The sequence below is a fragment of the Saccostrea cucullata genome, unplaced genomic scaffold (assembly GCF_032062105.1).
Source record: "Saccostrea cucullata isolate Sc308-1 unplaced genomic scaffold, CSIRO_AGI_Scuc_v1 ctg406, whole genome shotgun sequence".
NCBI classification, from domain to species: Eukaryota; Metazoa; Mollusca; class Bivalvia; order Ostreida; family Ostreidae; genus Saccostrea; species Saccostrea cuccullata.
The window spans coordinates 697,612-713,702 of NW_026930103.1; the positions used below are offsets into that span (position 1 = coordinate 697,612).

The following is a 16,091-nucleotide window of genomic DNA, read 5'->3' on the forward strand; positions in this document are numbered from 1 at the left end:
AATAATTACAGCGATTTCAGTGGTTGTAATATTATACGGTAAAATGAAGAATTGGTTAAGACAAAAGTCTGATTTTTTAAATATCTTGAGTTTTATTTAACATCTGCTTTAAAAATGCAATTTTGAATAACATTTGAATTCTAATATTTGAAAATTTTGATTCGCTATCAGACTTATTTCAAAGATTAGATTGAAAGTTTAAACCCGTTCTGTTCTCGTTCCCTGCTCCCAAAGCCCAGTCTTTATGAGGCGTCAATTAGCTCAAATGATACCATATACCGGTCGGTGAGCAACCCCATCAGTTCCTCTCAGGTGACTTGCAAAAATTCCAATCGCCCGCGTGGCGCAGTGGTTAGAGTGTCTCCTCTAGAGTTGCGAAGTGAAGAGTTGATCCTTACGTGGCGGGTTCGAATCCATGGCGGGACGTGGAACTCCTACGGATGAGACGATATAAATTAAGGTCCCTTGACGAAGGTGGGACTTCAAGCACTGTATTGAATAATTTATATTGAACAGAGACATTTATGTACCTCTACTTGGGATTGAAATCTGGGCCTCTGGCTTGCCAGTCCAGTGCTCTACTAATTGAGCTAAACGGATAACCTACTAGCCCAAGCTGGTAGGATGCTATTTATCTTACACAACAAAATATACCAGCTCTAGAAAATGAGATGTCCTTATCCCTTTTGGAGTGCCGACGCCTAGCTGTTGGCCGAAGTTCTTGGGGGCAAACACTCCCACCCGCTAGCTATAGAGCTGTAGCTCGCTGGTCTGAAAAATTGGGATGGACGACCATTTCCATCCATAGAAGAAAAAAACTGAATTGCACACAAAAAGTTGCGCTCGATTCTGGATAAATTTCTCTTACCTCAAAGGCACGAAAGTTCGATTTAAAAAAATATATTGCCGTGCCGGCGAGGGCTATTAACAACAGTTATAAATAAAATTTTGTTGTGAAAATAGTAAAAGAAAATATTAGGAACATACTATTAGTAATAATTTGAATAGCACTTTATTTATACAAAATTTTATTCACATAAGTGAATGGGATTGGGCAGCAGGCAAAGCCTATTTTAGCCCTCTCCCTACAAGGTCAAGATGAACACACAATATATAGGTATGAAAATAAATAGACAAACATAGTAACAAAGAAATGAATGGCACTTTGAAAAACACGGAGAAATAAATCGAGAAAGAGTGCACTTTTTGTTCGCAAAAAAATATACACTCAATTTTTGCGATGGAGGGCACTGTAGCTCTCCAGTCTATAAATATACATTTTTTTTTTGAGAGCTACAGTTCTGCAGCTATCCACCCGCCAGAGAACATCTGTGCCACAACGTGGGCGCCAAATGTAACAGAGACATTTATTTGTCTCTGCTTAGAACTGAAACCTGGGCCTCTGCCTTGCCAGTCCAGTGCTAAAGCTATAAGGCTAATACACTAGCCCAAGGTATAGTAGGATGCCACGTACCTTGCATGTTACGGATATTTTTTTCTTATAAACAATAGCATATATATGCTGCAAAACACAAATCACATCCAATCTCTAAACAAAAGATTTTCATTTTAGTACGTTTACCTACTGCGCATGGTTTCTAAACACAGATCACATCCAATCTCTCAACAATAGATTTTCATTTTAATACGTATACCTTCTAGCTTTCTGGTAGACTGTTTCATGCAACATCACAACATAAAAAATATTAAAACTTAAATTAACCTATTCTTGAAACCACAGGTACTTGTGGACAGGACCCCCCACCCACCGATTCAACCCGGGGCTTACTGGACATTTTTTTCACAAATTATATTTATTACACTTATTCGTCATGTTTATCAATAGGAAAAAATCGTTAAAAAACCAAAATCAATCGCTCCAATAAAAATACACCACTGTACATTGTACGATTTTTTCCTGTTGGTAAACATGATTAATAAGTGTAATAAACATAATTTATGTAAAAAATGTCCACTAAAATCTGGGGTTGATTCAAGAGTGGGGAGTCCTGTCCACAAGAATCTGTGCTTGAAACAATGTACATGTAATTTGAAAATAACGAACTTTAATCAAACTCAAAGTCCTTTTATTTAGAATAAATCAGATTAAATACAAAGCAACACTGACTTCTAAAATCAGAGATGGGTTCAGATATCGTAAAGGAGTAAGTATCCCTTTTCGATTGGCCACACCCACCGCGTGCTCATTGTCATGATCGGGCAAAAGAAAAAATACGTAGACAGTTCTGTTGAAAGTGATGGCCTAACAATTGGTATGAAAAACGTTAATGAACATTCGACCTAATCATATATTACATTTGCTGACTAGGTCATTGTATCGACCAAAGAATTTGCGAAATGTTGACTTTAAAAATACTGTTGATATCCTTATTTTATCAAGTTACCGGTAGTTGTCAATAGTTTGCATCGGTTTAGGAATTGTTCGTATGCAGATCTTTCTCTCGCGTATTGAATCATTTGGTAGATATAAATCACTAGTGCAGGAATTCATTGTATATCGCTACATAAATTAAGTGAATTTGTATTTTTATTGCCTTTTATCTATAGAATAAGAGAATTTTATACATCTGCTTTACTTTTAACATAAGTTCTTTTTAATATCATTTTCAAAAAAAAGTCTTCGCTCTCGCTTCATTCCTGTGAATTACAGTTTTGATCAATTCTTTTGGAACTGGGTGCTTTAAAATATTTTCGTTGCTATTGTATCCATTCTTCTCTGAGAATTTCTATCACAAAGCACTCCATATATCTTCGGAATGATATTGCTTCCCGACTTTTATGCATACACAAAAAAGTTTCATTTCTAATCGGAAGTGACGCATCTCACATTTCCGGCTAACAACTATGTGGCGTAATCATATATATGTTGTTTTAATTGTCACTGACGTAATTAGGGGCGGCACCAACACAGCGAAGGAGATGCAAAAGACAACTAACACGAACTAACCATATGGCATTCGTTCGACACCTGCGGAGTTTATGTTTTTTCAAACTGCAATGATGTAACGGATGCAGCCTTTTTAATTAGCCCGGCGAGCCGTAGATGTAAATTGCATGCCCATATGGTAAACCTCACTAGGATGAAATGATAGACAGTTTTTATACAATACCTTGCATGCCTTCAGTATACATCTTATCATTTCGCAATTCATCTAGCGTTAGCTTCATTATTTAATTTTCAAGCAATCTGAAACAGGATATCAGAATATGATTCTGGAATACAATTTGGTTATGTCTTCATTCTAGTTGTCTGTTCTGCATTGTGAAGGGGATCAACCAATATCCTATATAAACTCTCTAAATTCAAATGAAAATTTACCTTTTAAATTGTGTTGAAGGTCTTTGAATTACAAATATGCTTCTGCAAAATAAATAAAACAAACTGAAGCCTCGTATATATAACCTTTTTCTTAATTTCACGACGTCCTAATTTTATTTATGTCGTATTTCTTTCTTCGAGTCAGTCATAATTAAGATAACTATCACTATGAGTTGATGGTTTATCATGAATGTGTTAACGTTGCTGAATTATGTGGTAAAAAGTTAGATATCTATAATTTATTGAAATATAGTTATCTCCAGATATTTTTTAACATTACTGGCGCCATGCAAGAGAAACCAGTCATACCTCCTCCCTTAATGTCATCTTTTTAGAAACGTAATATGCTGTAAAAGACGAGCGCTAAAGATTATTGTAAGAGACAGAATATAAGGTGGTATTAAAATAGGGTTAATTAAGAGTCACTTTGGCGATGTTTATTTGAAAAGAATGGAATTCTATCGTATCACAGGGAGTTTTCCAGTCATTAGTCACACCAAAAGTGCAGTTGACAACTGTCAATCACTGCCACTAGTCTTAGTCTGTCAAACGTTTGCCACCTACTAAAAAGGATCAAGGATTTAATCGTCTTTTGAACAAAAAGTATATTATCAGGCTGTTCGTTCTTCATGCTGATTTTCTCGTCCAAGTATGACCGAGAACCCAATGTAAGAAAAAATTACGGATTTTAAGACACGGTTCTTCCACATCATGTGTGTGATTATTATTGGGCATTGTTGAAATTTATATTTAATTTTTCACAATTATTGAAAAAGGGAATATATATATTTCAGGCAAAAGCGATATTGTTTACAAACTGTGTATATATATTCAGTTTTTTTTTCTCTATTTTAAATTCTTAATAGTATATAATGAGGGGGTGCATTTTAGCTTTAAGGTCAAGGCTTCATGAAATGGCTAAAGTAGTCATAGATTTAACACATTTTTTTTTACATGTAATCAAATGCATCTTAATTAATTTTTAATAAAAATAAGTGGGCAATGAATAGACTGCATCGCAAATGTACATGTATCCATTATTTTCATATATTCATGTAATGGAGTATTTGTATTTCAGAACTAAGTGTACTGTTCCTGGAAGCAACAGGTCTCAGACAGTAAAAATTCCATCTTTGTCAGTTTATAACTTTGTAATCAAACTTTCTCTAATACTAAAGTATATTTTCAACAATACTTAATGCAGCAATACCAACTCAAACTGGTAGACTGTAGAATGATGCATTTAATTGTTGATACAGTAATTCTTTCCCTAGTTTTGGAAAGATCATATATAGTGAAAAAAAATATTGTATTTGTCGAGGGTAAAACAATTTTAAAAATGTATTAGACGTACGAGAAAAGAATATAAATTTTACGAAAAGAAAAATTATATGACTCACTTTTTACTTCAAAATATCTAGTATATATTTTGATTATCTTTAAAGTTATAATCACTAACTGATTTTTAAAGTAGATAAACTAGAAATACTACGTAAAGTGCAGGCGAAGAAGAAATTTGTAAAAGTACGTGAGTTTATTTCATAAATTAAATTCAGTGGAAGGAGAATCGCAGAAATTGAATTTCAGGCATTAACAAGGATATACGGTTGAATATATAGGTTAATACAAAACACGTGGAAATTATACAATCAATGTTTCTCTCCTCTTAAAACAATTATTTAATTTCTTCTATAACGTTAACAAGGGTATTTTTCAGTTGTTTTGACGTTTCAGGCATATGGAATATTGGTTTCCTCTAAGCGTCTGAGCGACTCTGAAAATCTAATATGGCTCATTATCTTGCATTGACTTAGTAACCTCGTTCTAATTTCTTGTACAGACATCATAATAAACATCTCATAGTCTCCAAGCCATGTAATTCCTGGAAAATATTAGCATTCAGAAGGGCCCAGGGTTGTAATAATGGTAAATACTTGGAACATTAAAAGTAACGGGTATATTCGTGACTCATATTTCCGGAAAATCGTCAATACTTTATAGTACTAAAGAAAAAATAAGTAAGTGTAGGATAAATTGGAGTTAGTGTAGTAATTCAACAAAAACATCAACAGTCGCGGGGTAGACTGAGATAGAATCTCAACAAACAAACAGCCAATTGTACTGAAACAACAAATGACTTTTCCCAAAGGACATCATCCGAAATTGCAGATTTGACCAAACATTTAAATCTTGTTCTCTTCTTGTCCAGTCTTTTCATTTACATGCATTCCTTGCGTTGCCATAAAATTTTGCATTCCTGATAAGCAAAAAACCCTACATCATTTATTCCCATTTGGGACGCATCTCATTAAATTCGAATGCAGACAAAAAACTCAAATATAAACGGATGGATACAAAAATCATGATTTCACTTACATTTTCTTTAAGACTGAATAAATAAAACATTCAATATATATTTGTCTCTCTATTCATTGATGTTAATAGGAGAGAAGAAATAAGAAACAAGAGACCCATGGGCCACCAAGCTCACCTGAATCACTATGACCCTGCTGTTATTCATCAGCAGACTTTTCCTGCATATATTGATCATGTATTGAGTCACCGCCCTATCCAAAATAGTAATTATCTGAACAACTTTGATTTAACATAATCCGATTATTCTTCCACATAAATATGACTAATCATTGCTTTGTTCTCGAGAAGAGGAATTTGAATAAAAATCTATATTTCGTATGTAAACAATTTTACACCGATTTGTTCGGATTCCCATGGGTACCAATTGTGCCCGTAGACCTATTTTTGTTCGATGTTCATGGTCTTTAAACTCTGGCTTGGAATTTAAAACCTGAGTTGGCCATTGCTCGGATACATGAAATAAAACTAAATATATTCATAACAACGGTTGAATTTCTTTTATTTAAAAAATTGTGAATGGATATTAATGTAATGTACAAAATGTAATTAACATAAACATATTATGCAAATTTCTAAAACATTTGTGACAAGTATTTCTTCAAACAAAATGTTTAAGTGTACCATTCCTTTATCCTGTCTTTGGAAGAAAAAGGGGACTGATTTGAATTTAATCGTAATGCATTGTTTTCTTTGAGTGTAAAACTTTTGTAGAAAAAAAGAGTGAATTTTCCTTTAAAAAAATCAATTTCACCGTAATTATGCACAAACACAGCTTTTATAGTAAATGAACTCTGAAAGACGTCTTGAATAAATAGCACTATTCTCTGCAGGGGTCTTGTTCAGAGTTGCGTTCATCGATAGAATAAACGGTGCAGCTGAAAGAACATGAATTTAAAATCACATAATCGGAAGTGCAGGAACGGTTTACTAGGAAATGAAAGCATCACTTGATTTGCCAGTGCAACTTCTTGGAAAAAAGAAGCAGTTTTGCACAAACATTGCAAGAAACGTCATACACAATGTCAAAATGCTATAAAACAAAACAAATTTATACAACTCTATCACATTGCTTTGCACTTTCATATCCATTCAATGTCAGTTAATCACATGTTCCACACTTGTATCCATCTATAAGATTCCTTAGAATCACGGTTCCGGATTGCACATCTTTAACTTTGTGTCAAAATTCAAATACCATTATCACAGACATTTCTGGGTCAAATTGGATTTATGTTCTTCTCCAAAGTCTACGAAGGGGGAGATACCACATTCCTTCCTTTTCCTCCTTTTTTACCCTTTCTTTTTCGGTTTTTCTTTTTTCCTTTTCCCTTCTTTCCTTTTCCCTTCTTGCCCTTTTTCCCTTTTCCTTTCTTTCCCTTTCTTTTCTTTCCTTTCTTCCCCTTCCCCTTCTTTCCTTTCTTTCCTTTCCCCTTTTTGCCACCTTTCCCTTTGCCTCCTTTTCCTTGATGTTCGCTCTCTCCTATGTCCAATGGTTTTGAACAAATGCCCTTCTTACGCATTAGTTTCACCGCTTTGCGAAAATCTCTTTCTTTTCGCCATTTTGCTATATACATGGCGGTAAACTCGCCCGGTGACGTATTATTTCCCATAATGATGTATTTTTCATTTAGTGTGACATTAATGCGATCACAATCACAATGAATTCCACCTTGAATATAGGGACTAAGTGATTTTTTATCTTTCTTAGAGAGGCCATTCTTTTTGAAGAATTTCTTTCTCCTTTCCAGCACCAATATTTTCTTTTCATTTTGATGCTTGATTTGTTTTACTTTAGCTCTGACAACTGTAAAGGAATCAAACTCAATTTATTGTCGAAATTGATATGCAGAAAATACAATAATCCCGTAAGAGTTATCAAGACTTTCTATTTCATGTAGTAATATTATGCCAGCTATATGCTAATCTAAACCCCTGCAACTTTTAATTCCAATATGCCCTCTACACCAAAAGGTCTCAGTTGCATTTACCTTTTTTAAAAAGTGATGAAATTCCTGAAGAATGATATGTAGATTTTTCTGTTAAAAAAATGAATAACAAATGGCTCTATTTACATTGTAGTACTTACCATACGTTGATCGACAGAATCCGTCAACAAGTCCCTCTACTGTTGCAGGTTGTCGACAAGCACTACAGAGATTGTGAGCTAAAAAAAACAAAAAAAACAGGGAAGTTAAATTGTTATCTCGCATTCGACAACAGAAATCTCAAATTCGTAAAAAGTTTCCAAATGTTACCGGAAAAGAATGGATAGCGCGAAAATTAAATATTGTTTAAAAAATTCATACAGGTACATGTTGTAATTCAAAACAGTTTATTGGTTAAAGATAAACAATGAAATTTTAAACAGTACTTTGCCTTAAAAAAATGTCAGGAATGACAAATTAAGACCCTGATGTCTTCATAGGGCCAATCAAAGGCGAAAATTATACATTTCCATGATAGTTCTGTGGTTGCAAGTGGGTCTAAGGGACAGCTAAGATTATACCTTAAATAAGTTTTGACGGAAACTTTACAGGCACCTGAAATGTGGAAATTCTTCGCTTTTTTAATTATTATAAAAATTAAAAAATAAAAACCCCAAAATATGAGATTTCCCTGTCAATAATATTCACATTCCGTTCTAAGCAGCGGATTGCATCTTTTTGTATGTTTATAAAATCTACTTCTATTTTATTATGTGGTAAATGGATAATCTTCTAAAAGTATATTCTTGGAGATTTTTATGTTTGTAATATTTTTACTTAAAGGGGTATGGCTTTTTACATTTCATGTGCATGTATCGGAAATGTCCTCCTTAAAAATGCCTGTAGAAGTTGCAAGCTAATCATGCAAACTCCATCTCTTAAATGCACTGTATATGAAAATATATATCAAGTCAAATGTATAGCCCCTTTTTGAAAAAAATAAGAATGTCTGAAATCTGAACTGCTGAATAATTGTTCATTAATAAATTAGTTTTTTAAACTACAACATGATTTAGCAATATTGCTGAAACTGATCCAAAACTAAAACCCCATTTAAGAGATGATAAATGACGTTTGTTTGGCACTTTAAGGTACATGTAATTGTACAGCGAGAGGAATCGCAGTGACAAATGAACGTCCGGTATATGTAAACCAAGACATGTTTGTTACATGTGTACAGTAATTTCTTGACACCTGACGTGTCAACTTTATCCGCTTCAATAAATGGAAAGGATTAACCTACGACGACCGAGGGCTTATTAATACATTTCAAGAGGCATATCACATCATTGTGATGAATGGAATCGACATGTCATAATTAGCAGGTATTTATAAGACTGTGTAAATTTATTGTGGATTACGTTACGTGTTAAGCGCTAAACACAAAATATGAAGGAAATCGGATATTTACAGGAGTAGACTGAAACGAGACAAGCAATTCACGGAGCGTTTCAGCTGCAAATTTTGACACTTCAGACTTTGATAAAAACGTTCTTCTCACAGTGTATATATTACAGTTTTGAAAGATATAGTAAATGATAGTCATTAATTTCACATAACGATGTCATCCGTCAAGAAATGTATATGACCTTCTTATAACTGACTCGTCATTGCTGCTTACCCTATTATGGAAGTGAAACTGTAACTGTCAAAACTTTTTGAATGGTTAATTTTAATTTATGGCTTTAAAAAGATAACTAACCTTAACCTAGAACAGTTTTAAGTTCGTTAACCTAAATATAGGCCGAAAAAATCATTTGATTTTTCACTTAAGAAAGACATGAACCGGTATCCGTTGGTTTATTAATAATCTGTGTCATCAGAAACAATCAGGATTAATCATTTCATAGCCCGTGTTAAGTTGATTGACGTCCGTGTCTCTTATGTTAACACCCGAAGCGGTCTGTACCAAGTTATGTCAAGCTGCGACGGGAGCAATGTATGATAACCGAAAAATCATCATTTCTTGCAGCCCATTTTATTTCAGAAGACAAAATTCGGGCAAACGATAAAGGGATGTTTTTTAATGATATTGAATTCAAATTGTGTTCAACAGTAGGACCTGGAAAAGTTTTTTTTCCCCAAAATAGTTGATTTTAAAAGAAAATTGCATCTGAATTATATCTCAAAATGCTTCAATTGAATTCAGCATGAAATGTTTGCAATTGTTTATATTATATCAGCTATTTTTCATTCAATCAAATTATGATCCTTTTCTGTTTTGGATTGCGATATTTATTTTGGTGTGACAATATTCCACTACAACTTCTAAAATTAATGAATATATCTCAAAATTCTCCATATAATTCTTCAAATATTTATTAAAAGATGCCAAGAACATCGTTGTTAATGTAAATCACATTTGGAGGGATATTTTCCGTCGTATTTTAAAAGAAGAGGTCAATAACCCCAACTTTTCCTTAACTTGATTAAAATTTTCCAAATTTCTGGATCCTGCAGTCAAGTATGCGAAGTCTAATTTGATATATTTAATGGGAAAACCCTCTGTTGAAATTGTGTAAAGTGTAAATCACTTTCGTTTTTGTTCACAATTTTAAGAATTCTAAAATTGAAGAAATGGAAGTTAATGAGTACTAACGAAGAGTAATAGATCAATGTCTTCAAGGCAGTTGCATAATTTGCTGCAATTTCAAGAGTTTTAAAGATTGTGTAAGAAGGAGATCTTCACAGAGTGGAGTTGAAAGAGAAGTGACGTGTGTTACATAATAATAATTAGAAACTAAATTGATAATTATAACTTCATTCACTGGGTTGAAATTGTTAATTAAACAAGAAGAACATTTGAGGAACCTTTGAATTCTTTATGAGTAGCTTGTAAAAAGTTAAAAGGAAATATGTCGCGTTGTGGGATTTTATCATGGCGATAGATAAAAGAAACCATAAAATGATTTTCAAAACATTTAATGTGGCCTATTGATGATCTCTTCCATTCTGAGCGTCGAGTTTATGAAATATACTTCTTGAATAAATTTTGTGCGAGGACCATGAAATTACCTACATATCTATCGTCTGCTTATATTAATCTTTCCAGATAAGCAGGTATTAAGGTTAAAGAAGGGAAATATTGATGAGGTTTAAAGATGAGCTGTAAGAATAAACACGCATACCTGCTTAGCATGAAGAGTTTTTTCTACAGTAAGATGAATATGTATAAAGTATTAAACTGCCAAGGCACAATGACTGTTGAAGATGTTGGAAAATGCTTACTAGATTAAAAATTTCGCAAGGTAGTCTCTGTATTCGATATAAATTGTAAGGTGTCGTGTGAACCGAAATGACCTCTTTTAAGGACAGAGTACCGCGGCTTACACGTCAAGATATTTGCTCGTCATTAGTAAAACAAATTCCTTGTGTCACACTGGTCACCCTGGTGACCGATTTAGTGCCAGATGGACTCACCTCCTCCAAAATGACAATCCGTCAGTATGGGGACAATAAAGGTTACACAAACAAGCTGTATTTCACTTACCTGACGCAAAAAACTCAGATTAAAAAGACCTTTTGCAGAATGCAAAACACACTTGTATGGTAGTTTTGGGGTCAAAAATATCTTCATAATTCATAAAATTGAAATTTAATTCTACACCCATAGAATTTAATTTTTGTACTCTAAGAAGGATCAACATCTTCATGAAACTATACTCACCTGTTGACACATTATGTAATGGTTGTATACAGAGATCCGAATCTTCCGGAAATTGGTCACATTTGACCATATCTGGCCAGCTATAATTGTAAAATAGCATGGTTTGTTCACAGCCATTTTTAACGGCATTACACAAACTCCGACACGGGTAAATTTTTCTGTCCAGACAAACTGGAGAAAACAAAGAACACAAGAACAATTTGGTGTCGGGATGGCATTCCACTCCCAAAAGAGATATCCAAGATTTGGATTGTTGGATAGCTTCATTGATGGTGTCATGATCCAAAAGATTCGGTAGTCTCATTTGATGGTATCCGAGATTTTGGCATAAGGTTAAATTGGACGGAATGTCGATGCATTTTGGCTGGTTAATCCGTCCACTTATCATGGCCCAGTCCGGATCTATATCCTGTAGATATCCATCATTGGAACCGTAGGAATAACACTCCGGAAAACGTAAAAGAGCACAGAACAACAGCACGAACCACATGGTGGAAGTTTTCAATATTTATCCAATACGTTTAAATCACTTAGGATGTCGTTTCAATCGCATACTGCAACTACAAAAACATTTAAAAATTCTTTACACCTATCCTCCTTCAGGAATATCAGATAAATCACATTGTCTCCAAATGAATCCGACTTCCCTTTTCCTTCATGCACTTCGTCTTCGACCACAGACGAATCTGTTTTAACCAATTGGTTTTTTAAGCCTCAGCGATGCGTGTTAGACCCTTCCTCTCACATCGGGGTCTAAGAAGCGATGTGGTTATGTTAAATATTTTTAAACAACTTCTAATCAGCCCCGATGCGACGTCACCTTGCCTGAATATAACGCTAAATAGGGAATATCAGACGATGACACGCCACTGATTTTACCTTTCACACCAAAGCAAGTTCACTCGGCAAAGAGAATTTCTTGGGGGAAAAAAATTTCCTGTTGAAATTTCTTGTCGATTTATTTAGTTGCATGAGCTCTTCTTTCAGTGATTCGTCATTACATAATCAGCGAATTACAAAGCCCTCCTCTTTCTTGGCGCAGGATCCATAGTCTTATCGGCAGGTTGTTTCTTTCATTTCAACAACCTATAAATCCTATGTTAGAAATAAGATCATATTTACTCAGCAATTAGAGTAGAATTTAATTTGGATAAAACAACTTGAAAGATTTGAAAACTGAATATATTATTCTCTATTTTATCTGGGTTTTCTGTCATTTAAATGTTTGGCTGAAATCTTTGAACGTATTTGAAAAGAACGTTAAGTATAGGGAGAGAGAAAAATTGTTGCACTTTGCGCACGATTACGCATGCCGAATAGTTGTCATACCTATACATTGAGGATCAAAGAGAATCGGGAGTCGACAACGCTTGAGCTTTTTTTTTCTTTTAGCATTTTATTTATCATCATCTTTCCGTCTGCGATTCATCCTCACAAATGAAAAATTCGTGTTGATAAATTTTAATGAGGCAAATATCACAACTCGCTCGCGAGATTTCGCAAATAATTTTGTTTTGCTAATGTAATCAGGGGAAAAAAGCTCATTGATAAAAGTGTAAAAACGAAGTGAGTGATAAGACATTTATCTTCATCTGCATGTACATTCAAATTATGCACTAAAAGACGCGCTAAGTTGAAGTAAGAACGAATGCTAAGATTCAATTTGTATAAAAAGGAAAGAAATATCGAAAACTGAGAGTACAACTACCATACAGAAAAAAATATTGATTTATTTGTAATTTTCATAAATTCATCGGCATTTTTAAAGTAAAATAGATGCATGTACTATATAGATAGTACTTCCCTTATTAACATAATAAGATATCCGCCTCGTATGGCACATTAATTCAGACTTCTATTCTCATTAATTTTTTTTTTTGCTACACCATTTAATATTGTATACATTCCGTACATTCAATAGTACATTTTCCCACATTCCTGTGTGTATGCCCTTTTCCTGAATATCAGAAATTTTATTTCACAAGAGATCAGAGATTTTCTATTAATTTCCTTAATTTCATTTCAATGAATCTTTCTTCTTTTTTTCATCTGCATGCTTGTTTATCTGCCAGTTTCAAACCAAGAGAGTTTAAAAAATTGATTTTTGTTGTAATGTTTTAAATTGAATTTAATAAAGTTTTTGATGGTAAAATACCACTGGTTTAATTAAAGTGGAGAAATTAAAAAGCCGACTCTGAGAATTTAAATGTCAGTACAGCTGTATATAACTGAAATAGTACGATAAACATAAAAGACTAGTGAAGATTAAAAATTATTAAAACACAAGATAAGAAGGTTGTTTTTTAAATATCAGAATAAAAGTGTTAAGATAAAAATTGGTATAAATGTTAGAATTAAATGCATCCTCAAAAGTATATACATGTCTAATTTCGCATATAAACCTTATCTTTAAAACATGAATTTTTGGCAAATACATTTGATATTTTCATGACTAAATGCACTAACATACGTAATTGTATGCATGTCCATTTCAGCATCCAAAGGTCGCTTAATTATTAAAACATTGTTGTAAATAAGTTATTTTCTTTATGGTATCATTTTTTTTACGCATACATATAGATTTTCGAAAGCTTTCCTCAGACGAAAATCATAATTGGAAAATTTCCCACAACGCTATGATGAGGGCGATTTGGTCTTAGTTCAGAATCAACTGTCCAACTCCAACCATCTTAAATTACCGACATAAAAAAAAACCTTAAAAGTGTTAAATCGTAGAGTGGTCTTTACACCTTCACAATCCTAATTTATTTATTTGTCATCATTACAAATTATCCTGCCATCTGACACTCGAGGACTTAATCCCCCCATCCAGTTTTGGAGGATCGTCTTTCTACGTTAACACAGGTAAAAAGAATGTCATTACGAGCCTTTAAAACATTCAGGTAAAGGTATTAACGAGTGCAGACACCTGTTAAAAGGTATACACAACAATGCAGTGGGAAAATTATCATCATAATCATCAGCAATTTTATGAAATATTACAAAATTCCATATAGGGTTAAAATGTCATTACTCATTTACTGAAAAGTAGGAACCTTAAGCTTCAAGGTTTTGGGGAAAATAACCAAAGACAATTTTTTCTAATTTTTCAAAATCCAAAAATACCTGTATATAAAAGGGTAAGACATCGGTATTTATTCGCTATGAAAACTGTCTAAAGATTTTATTTTCAAAAGACCAAAAAATCCTTAATAGGGTAAACATCTCCAGCACTTGTATATTTTTACTACAAATAAAATCTTTCATAAATTGATAATGATCTTCACATTTTTTCCTAAACAAGAAGCATGCATAAAGCACAGGTAATTGAGCATATTAATTATACTTACTACAGGACCAATATTCAGACACAACTCCACATGAAGGAAAGATATATACGAGAAACAAGCAAAAGGAGAAGAATATTTTTTTCCCAACAAAGTTAACAAACCTTAACTTAACAGCGCTTGGAAATCACTAATCTGGTTACGACTGAAAACTATCTGCTTGAATAAACGAGAATCAATCCATCCAAAAATTTAACCTAAACCTTCATTTGAAATTCAATTTTCAATAAATCAAATTTAATTGCTTCCCATGGCCATATATGGAGCTGGATAAGTAACTTGCATGTTGGGTAACAGGTCGTTTCAATGAATATGGATCAGCCGGGCCAAAACAGGAATCACACATTATATCACATCTAAAAGACGTTTGTTTGCTCTCGTCTAGACTTCATTCAAATTGGTTATTTAAAAAAACGTACTTAGTATATGTGTATTACTATTGTATAATCAATAACAATTAATTTTTATGAGTAGTTTAAAGAATGAAGAATGTAAGACTTTTCCAAATGTGTTACGGATTCAATTTACTATTTATTTCCATAGAAAAGATATCTATAAGTATTGTGGATCTTTATTGAAGAGCTAGCCATTTATACGTTATCTTGCTAAGAGTTTGTATCCACGTTCTGTTCATGGATGACTTTAAATGGACTTGGACTCTATATATCTGACACACATTTTATTTATTCACGATAAGGAAAGAAAAACCTTGATTTCCTAATGAAATACTAGACCTGTATTTCTAAAGTACTCGAAGTAAGTTGAAGGAAATAGAAAATGACAGCAATGAAAAAAAAACTGCTCTGTACGTAGTTTATTTTCAGCAGAGATAGCTTTTTTCCCCTGTAGATTTAAAGCAGAATCTCTTAATTTGAAAGGATTTCGTCATCACTTTTTAAAAAGATATTCTTTTCTTTATTTTTTAAAATTATTTAATCTCATATTGTTAGATACTCTATGACGAAAATTGGAACTTCCTTATATTCTTGTATCACAGAAAATAACACAACCTATGCACATTAAATTTTAAAAATAAATCTGCAATTAGTTTCCAAAAACTTTAAAGTCTTTACTTGAGATTTCCTTATTTATTATTTAACTATTCACATTCCAAAATGTTTGTGCATATGAAATAGATGAGGCAAAGCATTCAAATTACGTAGTGGTCAATCCAGTTGCTAAGTGCTTTATACCAAGCCAAGCTTACAAGTTAAAATTACTTCTGCATACACAGGAACCTTTTTAAAGTTTGGACACTGTATTTCTGTTAAAAATCAAAGAATGTTTAAATAAAACCCCTTTTCGTCCAGAGATCGCATTTTAAATTTTTTCTTTTCTTTTTATAATTTTTTTTAGAATTAACTTTGTGTGGTCCT

General features: G+C 33.1%; 1 protein-coding gene across 1 annotated transcript; it reads right to left on the minus strand.

Moving 5' to 3' along the window:
• Positions 1–6,198: 6,198 nt before the first annotated feature.
• LOC134282894 (secreted frizzled-related protein 5-like) lies at positions 6,199–12,463 on the minus strand. The gene is made up of 3 exons (XM_062765308.1): positions 11,369–12,463; positions 7,803–7,880; positions 6,199–7,520 (listed from the first exon to the last, which is right to left on the minus strand). Exons 1-3 carry the CDS (start codon positions 11,856–11,858, stop codon positions 6,964–6,966), a joined length of 1,125 nt encoding a protein of 374 aa, XP_062621292.1. The 5' UTR covers positions 11,859–12,463; the 3' UTR covers positions 6,199–6,963.
• Positions 12,464–16,091: the final 3,628 nt, after the last annotated feature.